At 44.0% G+C, this 12,655-nt stretch overlaps 1 protein-coding gene across 1 annotated transcript in view; it reads left to right on the top strand.

Moving 5' to 3' along the window:
• Window positions 1-8,156: 8,156 nt before the first annotated feature.
• KITLG (KIT ligand) overlaps window positions 8,157-12,655 on the top strand; it is an 85,865-nt gene continuing 81,366 nt past the window's right edge. The window contains exon 1 of the mRNA XM_020777503.3: window positions 8,157-8,317. Coding sequence (XP_020633162.1) covers window positions 8,303-8,317 — 15 coding nt within the window. The 5' untranslated portion in view covers window positions 8,157-8,302. The remainder of the gene's footprint in view (window positions 8,318-12,655) is intronic.

Genomic DNA, 12,655 nt, shown 5'->3' with positions numbered 1-12,655 from the left:
GATAAGCACTGCTACTACATTATTCAGTATTTTCTTTCAAGTGAGCTAATTATAAAAGGGAATTATGCAACTAAAGCTGGGAGACGGAGCACTCTACAAGGTGAGACATGTCAAGCTGGTTTGACTTAGTAATTAATAAAACTGAATGGATTATGAAAAATTCTTTGCTAATATGCTAAATAGCTTATATGGTGCCCTGAAAGAACAGTGGAATAGCTAGTGGACTTTGGGATTTGAATCCAGTTGCCTAAAACTTAGCCATCTCTTGCAATAGCAAACTGAATCTTGAAACATTCTCTGTGTTGGACATTTGCTTCCTTTGAGTTAATATTTCTCCACAATACTTATGAAGCCAATGAACATGATTTACTGAGCGCAGTCTACATTAAACTACCCTACTGCCATCAGTCATAGATCACTCAGAGGTGCATATATTCAGAACACGTATGACATGTGTCTACTCTGACAGCATACCATGCAACATGGGACATGACCATAAAATATGATGGATGTACTTCTATAACTATTATGGGGTAATTTTAGGTATGTTGTTCCTCCATCCTGTAGGTCCTCCCTTATATTCTGTTCCAAAGGAGTTCCAGATTTTTCAGATTTTCTGATGATGTGCTGTTACAAGTAGAGACTGCTCTCCTACAGATTTAGTCTTTCAAGAGCTAGGACACAGAGGGGCTAGGACACGTGATAACTGAACTTCTCTTGGTGGCATTCAGAGAAATGTTAAGAGAAAAAAGAGTGTAGGATAATAAAATTGTGGTATCAAGCAGCACACAGGGCAGAAACAAGAACAAATGAACAGTAAGTATTAAAAACAATGCAGCACATAATAAAACCAGATGTTAAACTGGATGTAAGGGACAAAAACAGCATTAAGAACTAGAATAGTTCCTAAAACTGTCAGGAACACAGAAAGCTGTTCTTCACTGAGTGCCAATAAGACTTATATTATGCTTAGTGAGATGTATCTAAGTGAGATGTATCTGTAGCATCAAAAGCAAAGCAAAGCAAGGCGTGCTGCTTATATGCCACCCCATAGTGTTTCAAGCACTCTCTGGGCGGTTTACAAGTTAATTATACAGGCTACATATTGCCTCCCCAGTGAGCTGGGTGCTCATTTTACCAACCTTGGAAGGATAGAAGGCTGAGTCAACCTTGAGCCGGCTACCTGGGATTGAACCCCAGGTCGTGAGCACAGTTTTGGCTGCAGTACAGCGGTTTAACCACTGTGCCACAAGGCTCTAGATTAAAACTAGCATCAGTCTGGTTTTAATCTAGTGTAAATCTTCTGGAATTTTAGTGACTGCATATTTAGTTTTAATTGCTGTTAGCTCCACTGGATGATGTGAAAGCATTAAAAGAACAGATTTTCTGTGACATAAGATTGCAATCAGATTGTTGCAAAAGCGCACATCTGATCACACTAGAAAAGGTCACTTTAACAGGAGCAATTTCCCATGAAGTGACCCTTCCATCTGCTAGGAATTCTCTACACCCCAGTGCCCATCAATAGTAGCTCTACAGCTAGCCCAAAAAGGTCCAGCTTAGGATGGATCACATTTCCCTGTACATTGTGAGACTGCCAGGAAATAAATTAGACCCAGACTGCTCCACAATGCAAATTGCGATCTACAGTATTTCCCCATGTGATCACACCCTAAGACAAAATAAAATAGCAAATTATTTTATTGCATTTCAAATAACATGCCCTGTTCTTCTCGTCAGGGCTTTGAAATGCAATGCAATCAGTTTGATTAATGGTTTTCTTCTTGGCACTGCTCAGTTTTATTTATTGCTATTTATTACCATTCCTTTGATTTTTATCTTATATTGCTGCCTCTCAGACACTGCCCTTCTTCTCCCCTCTCAGTACACAGAGTTATTTAAATGGGAAAGATTTTAATTACCGAGGGATATAAGAACAACTCAGCACTCTGGCTAGTCAGAAATAGGAAGTGACAGACTGGTCACTTCCAGTTTCTAAAAAAAGGCTAACTCTGGATTAAATGAAGCCTGAAGGGAAAATTACATTAAAATGCCATATTTCTCTCTCTCTCTCTCTCTCTCTCTCTCTCTCTCTCTCTCTCTCTCTCTCTCTCTCTCTGTGTGTGTGTGTGTGTGTGTGTGTGCAGCAAAGTCATAAAATCTCTGTCTCCTAAAGTTTGCTGCTTCTCCATCACACTGCTTGTTAGGTCATGTACTTTTCAGAACCAGACCGTGCACTTTAGCTCCTCCCAGAGGGGCAAAAAATAGTTACAGAAAAAGATCTCAGTGTGTTTTTAGCCTGGAGCTGTTCTTCAGTGGAGAAAAACAGTAAGTATAGTCCAGGAATAATTCTGTACCTTGAATATGTTCCTGTATGAGTGATAAACCTTTAATGTATGGTGTTTGCCTGCCTCTGAGCATAAGCAGTAAGTCTAGTTTGTAGGAGGGAAATTGGGCAGGGTAGAACTCTGGCACCTGTTAAAAAATAATGAAGACACTGAAATAGATATTTTGTATATGTATTTTATATATGTTCAATCATCAATCCGTATGGAGATGACAGCTAAGAAAGCTGACAAGAAAAAACTGATTCATTTGAAATATGGTACTGACAAAGACAAACAAGTAGGTCCTAGATCAAATCAAGCCTGAACTATCCCTGGAGGCCAGAATGTTGAAGGTTATCCTAATTTGGGCACATGATAAGAAGGCAGGATTCTCTGGAAAAGAGAATAATGCTCAGGAAGGTGGAAGGCGGCAGGAAAAGAGGGAGACCAAAATGGGCTGACTCCCTAAATAAACCCACAGGCTTGCGTTTACAAGAGCTGAGCTGAGCAGTTGAGGACAGGACATTTTGGAAATTGCTTATTCGTAGATAGGGTCACCATGAGTTGGAGGTGACATGACAGCATGTAACAACAGCAAATTGGGCAGTTCCCTGTTAAGTTCAACTATGCTTTCTAATATGTTTCTCTGTGTTTGGTTTATAAGGATAAAATTGGCAGTGATGCTCATCTTTGTGATCTAAACTGGATAGTGCAGTGGTTTAGGTGTCTGGCTGTGGAGCCCGAGGATGAGAGTTGAATTCTCCACTGTGCCTCCTTGACTAGTCTCAGTGATCTGTAGGGTCCCTTTCAGCTTTGCAGTTCCAAGATATTTCCTTCAAAAACTTCGTGCCTCTTATCTTCTGCTAACAGAATTTGATATTTCCTTCTCATTTCTGTGCTTGTGTCCACCACTCAGCTTTGTTGCCATTAGCCTCTTCCTCCCCTCCCCCGCATTGTTTTTCTTTGTCAGTACCGTATAGCGATGAACTTTTTGCCATCGCAAGAGCAATCGCTTTGCGATGGCCCTTATGGGGAAATTTCGCTTTGCGATGATCGCTTCCCCGCGATCATTGCAAAGCCTCCATTTTCAGCCAGCTGATCGGCGGTTTCAAAATGGCTGCTGGGTAAACAAAATGGGCGCCCCGCTGTTTTGCCTCGCTTTAGAGGCACCGAAAATTGCTGCCGCAATGGAGGATTTTCGCATGAGGTTAGTTTTTAAGCTCATAGGAACACATTAAACGCGTTTTAATGCACTTCTATGGGCTTGATGAAATCGCATAGCAGCGATTTTTGCTGCATGGATTAACATCGCTAAGCGAGGCATCACTGTAGATGTTTTATATACATGCCTTGGTTCAATCATCAATCCATATGGAGATGACAGCCAAGAAAGCTGCCAAGAAAAAAACTTATTTCTAGGTGATGTACTGCTACTGGAGGGGGAAGGAGCATAAGACATCCCCATTCCCAGAGACGCATGCACACATACACAGATGTCCCATAGCAATTAGCGTTAGGGAAAGAAACTTCCACTGATGTCAGTCTTCTGTGAAATTTGGCAGCTGGGGGAGGAAATGGTCGTTCTCTGCAAGCTGCACACCACCCAATCTCCATCATAGCAACTACTCTTAGAGAAAGAAACTTGAAATGTTGTAACAAGGCCAGTGGGGTAGAAGGGAAGTACAAGAAATGACATAGGTAATGCAGAACTTGGAAAAGTTCCTACAACCCCCGGAATCCCAGTGATTCTGCTGGAAGGGAGGTTCTGGAAGCTGCAGTCTAAGAAGTAACTTTCCCCAGCATTGCAGGAAGTGGGATTGGAGAGAGTGAACACTGTGTTTTCCTGTTCTGCAGGGAGGGGCTGGGAGAGATGCCACTGAGTGCTTTTCTCCTTGACCTGCTGGTGTCTTCCTCTATCTCTGGTGTGGGCTAGGGGAAAGGCACAGCTTTAATGGGCTTTTTAGACTTGAACTCCAAAGACCATGCTACCTGGGATTTGCAAGAATTGTAGCCCCTTCCCAATGTTCTCAAGTTCTGGAAGAATGTCACTAAGTCCTCTGGTATTGCAAGAAGAGACAAGACCCTAAAACCCACAGAGCATAGGACGGAAGGGAAAGAAAGCCCAGTTTCTTACTCCCTTAATCCTTGTTTGTGCTCCCTTTCCCTCTGTCTCCTCTATGTTGCCTAGTTCTTTCACCATCTACTCTGCTTCCACCTTCCACCTTCCCAACCCTGCATGCCTCTTCCCTTTCCTTCTTCTCCCTCATCCTCTCCCTATACTGCTCTTTCTTCTGCCTAAAGCTCCAGTCCCCTCACAAATAACATTTTGATTCCCTGTCCCTTTCCACTGAATTTTACTTTATTCTGAATTTAATCTGTAGAGGTCATGATGGCTGATGAATAAGGGTAATTAACTGAAGGAAAATGCTTAGATTTTGAAACAAGATCTGGGAAGGAATTGGGAAAGTAAATTGGAAGAGTGACCTTTGGTTTGAGATGCAAATAAATTACATTTTTCAAAAAGTGTGATTTTGAGGGAAAATGAATTGACGGGCTTTGCCATCTCCAAATGGTCACATAGCCTACCAGTTATGTGTAATTTTGTATATATGAGTACAAATTAGCATATGCAAATTTCATGCAGGTTTTGTCCAATGGAACTATTTTTCATCTCTCTTACATGCCACTCATTCCTGGTTTGCAGTTAAATCCCAGTACAAATGGCATGGTAGAGGTCTGTCACATATGAAGCTATCCAGAACAGAAACTATCATTCCCTCTTAAAGCGAAGGCTGGTGGTTGATCATCGATCCATTTGGAAGGGAAACAGCACAATCCAGAAGGGAGAAATTTGCACATACAGATGAGACATTTGCACATGCCCTTCTGTGTTCCTGAAATGTCCCTTCTACTTTCTTCATTCCACAAGGGGTGGACAGAAATGATAGGTTCCTAATCTAGGAGTAAGCACACTCCAGAAGATAGCATATTATCAAGGGATGGTGTCCCATATCTGCCTTTCTAAATGGTAGATGTGGGGCACCATCCCATATTTTGTACCCTTGTGCTACTCTGTATGCTGAGCTGATGATTGAAGAGCATGACCATTGCTCATGCATCTTTGAAGAAAGGAAAGTGGTTGTGGGCAGCCTTAAAGATCATGAAGGTTCTGCCCTCCTAAGAGCATTTTCATAGGGCACGTAAACAGGCCTGAGTTTAGTTAGGTGGTCCTAACTAAAGGAAGCAGTTTGAATCAATGGATGAACATATGTGTAGACTCACTATTCAGCTGTTGACTTAATGGCTTTGCTGTACTTGTGATTACCCAATATATATGTTTAATTAGTTCTATGCCATCAAGTTGAAACTGACTTAGGGCTTTCAAGGAGAGATATTTAAGGAGTGGTTTTACCCACTCCACTCCCCCAGTGAGCTTCCATGGCTAAGTGGGGATTTGAACCTTGGTCTATCACTCTATCCACTACACCATACTGTGTAGTGTGGTGGCTTATTTGAAATAGGCCATTGTTAATGGAGAAAGTTATGTAATGCAACTGAGGCTTTGGATTGTTTTTCACATTCCTAAATGGACTTGTGTGTGTGTAAATACCCTTGCCATGCACTTGAGCCTTTTCAGCTGATTGTGTGCATGTGTGGATTCTGTTGGTATGAGAAAGAAAGAAAAGTAGAAACATCTTGGAATAAAATGCACATCCTTGTCAATGCAGACAGCATATTGGAATCACACGCATGGGAAATACAATTGTGAAAATAATATGGTTTTCCTCCTTGCCTTTGATAGCTACAATCTGTTTAGAAGGATTCTCTTTACAACTTGTGTGGCTATGTATTATCTTGCCACCATGACTGCAGTGATGATATGCAGCACAAAAATTAACGTTCTACGTGGCAATTCTAAAAATTGGGTCAGTCCAAACAAAAAAATATATAACTTTGAAACTGCAATTGATACCTAGAGAAAGTTTCAAAAAATATTCTTCATAATTGCTTTGTGTTTAGGGGAGAACTGGTTAATTGATGAAAAAAGCAGTTGGGTTCTGGGATTTTCTCTTGCTTGGTGTCTCTTTGTGAATGAGCACAAGAGACACCTGCAGAACATCTTGTTTGCTGCCCTCAGTGTTGTCAACATTCAGGGTGCCCTTTGCTATATAAAGCTTGGGATCCTTTTTTCTGGCTGCTAAAGCAGGCATGATATTATGCAGGAATAGCGGACCATTTCCTGGCTTTTTGAACTGTTTGGACACAGAAACACAATATCCCACATTCATTAACTGGAGATATTCTGAAGAATTTAATCAATTTATTCTATCCACTTTTTATCTTCTCTTTATTTTACTGTTAATCCAAATTGGAAGTCATGAGATATTTGTCGCCCACAGCTGATTAATTTCTTGGATCAACTGTTCAATGAAGCTATGCCTCCCAGGAAGGGAAAATACAGAACCAGGCGATGCAAAAGATAATTTTAAAAAAGACACAAAAATGGCTGATTGTTGTGCCGACGTTCTTGTAAACATTCTCAAAGCCAACTGGTTAGAAACTGTGTTGTTGATGGTGAGGACATGCCGTGCACACACAGACGGAGCCAATGAGGTTACACTCTATCTCATGTTTTGTGTTAATTTGGGCATGATGATGTCAGGTCAGCTATATTTTAGTCCCCCACCCTCCCCCCCACACCAGCACCAAGACTGGTAAAAAAATCTGTGACATTGTTGAAGCAGAATAGTAGTCTGGGAAAATATACAACATGGTGCATTTGTGGTTTTCTTTTGTTCCACCTTTCTCCCACCTATGATGCCACCCTAGCAATTGCTGGAAGCTATTCCAGTTGTTGACGCAAAGTATTTTGGAATGACTTGGTTTGAAGAGGCAGTTAAGACCCAGTTGCTTTACAAAAGACGAGTTTCCCCTAGAGAGGAAAACTAGTAACCTGGTCATAACAGATCCACCTAGCTGTCAGAAGTGTCAGGGAGCTTGGCTCTGGAGGGCTTAGGTAACAGGGATGTAGCATCATCATTCCAACAGCCCTTCTTTCCCGGCATCATCACTTCATGGCCTTTGACCTAAGATAACCCTTTTTTGTGTTTTTCTTTTCGCCCTTTGCCTGGCTTTCTTTCTTCATTAGACCTCATTCCATTATTTCCTCCCAAGACGGCAATGGCTGTTCTCCTCAAGTGTGGTCAAGTTGCTTCAAAGATCCGGCGACCCTAATAGGAGTTGCACGTCGGAAGGTACCGCTGCTCCAGCGAAGGAGAGAGCCAGGATGGTCCAACCCCTATTGATCAGGATGCACAGAGGGAGGGACGAGACCTCCAAGACAAGGGGATCCTTGAAAGGGAGCGCACAGAAGCCCCCCAACTCTTTCAAGACCGTCTCAGAGTCGGGCTGCTTTCCCTTTGGCTCGCCTTTTGCAGGGCAAGCAGCTCCAGCTTTTCCTCCGGTGGCCTGATTCGGTTCCTGCGCGCTTCCTCTCTGGTTCCTGAAGTTCCCTAAAGGTTTCCCCTTCCCTGGCAAGAAGACAGGGAAGGCGTGTCCTTATCTCTTTCCTCCTCCTCCTCCTCCTCCTCCTCCTCCTCGTCAAGGCAGCCGCTTGCCGCTGCCGCTGCGGGAAGCAGTTTGGAGCTATAAAAGCGCGGATCCCACGCCGCCGGGAGCTTCACTCGCCGCTCGAGCTTCCGCGTGTTTTGATCCGCACCGAGGAGGCTACGCGGAGAGGAGCGCAACGCCGGCGCCTCTGCGTGTGTGTCTCTCTCTGTGCGTGTGTGTGTGTGTGCGCGCAGCCCGAGGGCACAGGAAAGGGGGGGCAGAGCCAGGGAGGCGCAGAGTCACCGAGGGCGCCGGGCAAGCCCAATGCGTGGACTAGGTGCCTTTGCAACATGCTGGAGCTACAGAGCCGCTGAAAGGAGTTTGCCCGCAGCTGCTGGAGCCGGATTGTAGCGCTCTCGTTCCTTATGAAGAAGGCACACGTGAGTAGCCGAGCGGGGAAGCGCTGCGCCCTGGCACGTAGCCGGACTTGCCCCCCCCCCCCCAGTTTAGGATCGTGATCGTCGTGCGTCGCCTCGCCCGTTAGGTTTGCGCTCGAGGGTCCGAGGACGGAGGGAGGGCGCCGCTTGCCTCCGGGAATGTCGAGGAAGGCTGCGTGACTCCTGAAACGGGCGCTTCCTTCGCTGGCGTGTCTCCGGCTCGTCTGGCAGGAGCTCCGAGCGTCTTTTTTCCCCTTCTCTTTTCTTTTAACCCCGCATGGGATCGGGTGGCGCAGGAAGATCACCCGTCGTCGACCCCGTTCGCGACCGACGGGCACGGGGGCGGGGGACGGGGCGCTTGGAGGCGCTGTTCCGAGTCCGCTGCACCCAGCGGTGCCTGCCGGGGGGCGAGCGCGGTCCCCCAGGCTCTCCTTACCGGCTCTGTCCTTTGTACAATTCCTACTCTGCGCGCGTGTGGTGGGGAAATTCCTGCCTAGCGTTGATAGGACGGGGCACTATTAATAGAGGATGCATTATAAAGGATGTGAATTATGCACGGACTAGATAAGGAGCCGCAGAAGCAGTTTTCACGGAACCCGCCTGGTTTAAACGTAGCTGGAAGACAGAGGCAGGCATGCAGCGGCATCAGTCCAGCAGCCCTTGGTGCTGGGCATCCATCCCTTCATGGCCGTCGACCCGAGGGCCGGACTTGGTGCCTTGATCGGAGCTGCTTCCATTCTTTCCTTCCGAAAGGGCGATGGCGGTTGTCCCGAAGTACCATCAAGTTGCGTCAGACTTAAGGCAACCCTAAGAGGGTTTTCGAGTTCAAGGGGGTGGCTTTACTAGTTCCACCCCCTGAGTAAATTTTCCCAGCCAAGTGAGAGATTTGAATCCAGTTCTCAGGGCACTCTTGTCAGCTATCCTGTGCTGGTTGTCACAGGCAATGACTGTACCTACTGCCTGGGGTGTGGGGCAGCATGAAGGAAGCATTTGCAGATAAAAGAACTGGAAAAATGAACACTCTGGGTCCCCCCCCCTCTTTCTTTTTGGATAATTGTAGGAAACACTGCTGTGTGAGTTGTAGGAGACAGGCAACATGCTCCAAACTTGGGTCTGATCTCGCTTGGAAGGAGTGACATGCGTCTCTTATCATAGGCACAAAGTCAATGCCTTCCCCTCCTTTTCCCAGAAACGTGTGTGTGTATGTGTGTGTAATATTCTATAATATATATACATTGGTGGTATGTTGAAAAGTGTACCAGTCAGTCCTTCCCCCCCCCCACCACCACCACCAAGGAGAGTGATGAAACAGGGAGCCTCTCCACTTTGGAAAATTTAGAATTTTACCTCACACAAATTTGTCACCATCTGAAATCTTAGCGATGTCATTTTAATATCTATTATGGAGAGTCTTTGGCCTTGCAGATGTTTTAGAAAATAGCTCTCATAATCCATTCTCATTGGCTGTGCTTGCCAGGATTTCTGGGATTGGCAATCCAAAACTTGGGCAGGTCTGCTGCCCTGTAGGAAAGGCATATTCCTGCAAGCTTTACTTTTGATTGGGCAGCCTTTAAAACTGCAGGAGGTGCACAGAAAGAGTCTGACTGGGCAGCATGCTGAGAGGCAAATTGCCAAATGCCTGTAGAGGCCTAGACCTGGAGGAACGCTTTAGAGTCATCAATCTTCTGAGAGCTAGCTTCTAGGCAGCAAAAAAGGCCAGTGAGGGACTTGAAAAGGAAGACGTTACAAAGCACAGCAACGATGCGAAAGGACGTGCAATTCATTTCATTGTACTCTTAAGACCTGGCTTCAGATCCTTTGGCAAAAGGGGGGGGGATTTTATTTTTGAAGAGAAGGTTACATTCTAAATTAATGAAACTGACATGGTAGGTCCTGTCCAGTTAGGCTGGGCAGCCAGCCTTGGCTATTCCAGACCATATGGCTCTGCTCAGGAGGACCTTTCTGGAATGCCTCTTTCTGACCCAGCAGTGGAGTATCTACCAGACCTCAAGCAATTAGGCTTCCCACAAGCTGAAATTCAAGGAGATAAGACTTGGTTGAGCATGCTGCAGACAGATTTGGAGTTTCTGGCTTGTAAGGAAGGAGAAATTACTTGGGCAGAAAAATATCTCTTCCTGCTGAAAAGAGTTAGATGTTCCATTGACCCAAGATATAGAGAAGGGTATGGACAATGGTCTAGTCCCTTGAAGGTGTTAGGGCAGAAGAAGCTTTAAGCAATAAGCAGAAGAGGCATGTACTCATCAGAGGACTTCTCCAGACAAAGCATTTGTTCCCTGAACTGTGACTGGTTTAGCACCGATGTTGTCAATAACTGTCCTCCACATCCATCTGACAAAGTTTTTCTTGGTAAAAAAAAAAAGGGGGGGGGGAATCCCTGACTTCCTATGCTTTTTTGCTCTCTTTTGAAGGCTAGCTTTTTAGTGGTTGTTGTTTCTGTTTGTCATGGAGGGTGGTGTGTGGTGGTAAGGCATTTGCCATTAAGTTCATTTCTGCAGTTGTACCATCTTGATTGGAAGGTTTCACTTTGACATTAGTGCAGAATAGTAGCCCCGGAACAGGAGACCCAGCAGGGGGGTTATTTTACATTTATTTTTGAAAAGGGTTTCTGCATTTTCGTAGCAGAGAGCTGGAGAGAAGCACTTTTAAAAGAAGGTGCTTTTCATGTTCGTTACAGACATGAATCTCAGTAAGTCCAGCACTTTATGACAACCTAGACAAACTGAGGAGATTTTTCCCTGTCTGGAAGAGCTGAGGGTGTGGAAAAGATTTTGTTCCGTTTCCTTTCCCTGCCGCCCTCCCGGGATCTGTAGTCCAAAAACAACTTCTCCATGCTCTGCCCCCATTTTACCAACAGTAATATTTTACACTCAAGACAAATGGAAACTCATCCTGTCGATAGTAAAGCTAAATGCCCCTCATTTTTTCCTGCTCTTTGCTCATGATAACACTGCTGAATTCAAGAAGATAGAGGTTAAATTGAGGGAAGTTTCCCTTAAGGTATGCATATAGGTTTGTCATCAAAATAAGTTCTTGCCATACTGAATGACCTCTAGGCATCTTCAGAGTATGATGTAACAAGGCAGTAGATCACACTACATCATCTGTTGTTTCATGTAGTCTCTACAATATGCCTCTAATGTTACCATACTTGGATCTTTCTTGTTTCTACTGCAGCATTTTTGTGTTAGGAACTTGCATTAAATATTTAAATTGCTGTTTCCAGATTCATCCTAGGCTTGTTTACTCTTAAGTAAATCCTTCGTGTTGAACATGGCTTGCTTCCTGGTAAGCATGCTTAGTTTTGTAACTTAAAGTTGAAATGCTAAGTGTGTTTGTTTAATGGAGAGTAAGTGTTGAAAAGGCCAGTGATAGTGTTCATGATCAGCTGTAAAACCTAAGCTTTTGAACATCTAGTATACATTGGGCAGGAGAGGAACAGATCAGTGAAATGATTTTTTTAAAGAAAAAAACTTGAAGTTTCACCTGGAAAGATATCTCAAGAAAGATATGACTTACTCTTACAAATGCTTTCATATGCAAATGTCCAAGTGCATTGTAAATAGAACATTGAAGTTTTATTACAGTTAGGTGCCTAGCTGTGTGGCTTATATACTTAGAAGAATCAAGAACACTGTTGCAAATTTAAGAGTGTGATACAACAGGAAAGCTTTATTGTTGTGTAGTTTATGCACTTGTGAAGAAAAGCCTGGAATGAGGTGATACTAACTCACGCTATGTGTTAACGGTTTTCAAAGCTGAGAATTCTGCAATATGCCTTTCTATTTTTAAAAAAGCCACACAGTAGTAACATCTTTCAGATTAGGTGTTGAGTGTTCAGTCATAAACATTCTCATTGACAGTAATCACACTGACATAATCCCATTGAAGGATTAATCTGGTGAGAAAAGTTGCAAGATGAGAAACTTGGTAAATAAATGGTGTATGTGTGTGGGGAAAGGAGATGTGTGTAATTTTCATTCTCGTATTCAAGACAATAAAAGAATTTACAATAATTCTGATAGGCAAGGGGGGAAGCTGGCTCATAGGAGCACGAGAATATGTTGGACTCAGGACTATATATGTGTCATTATTGGCCAAGGTGCAGTTCTGTATGATATACAGTACTGTATTCTGAAACATGCTTTTCTAGAGGCACCTCACACAGGCTGCTGAAACTGTATGTCAGGCAGTGAAATATGAAATTTCGTAGCAGAGAAATTTGGTGATACTGGGGACAAAGAGTGTCAAAATTTAACCTTCTGGCTAGACATGCAAACTTTAGGAGCCCTTAGAAGTGGAAAAGAGCTAGAGGCAAAAAGA

Source organism: Pogona vitticeps, chromosome 5 (assembly GCF_051106095.1).
Source record: "Pogona vitticeps strain Pit_001003342236 chromosome 5, PviZW2.1, whole genome shotgun sequence".
Lineage (NCBI taxonomy): Eukaryota > Metazoa > Chordata > Lepidosauria > Squamata > Agamidae > Pogona > Pogona vitticeps.
The sequence above is the reverse complement of the archived record's forward strand: the minus strand, read 5'-3'. Positions and strand labels throughout refer to the sequence as shown.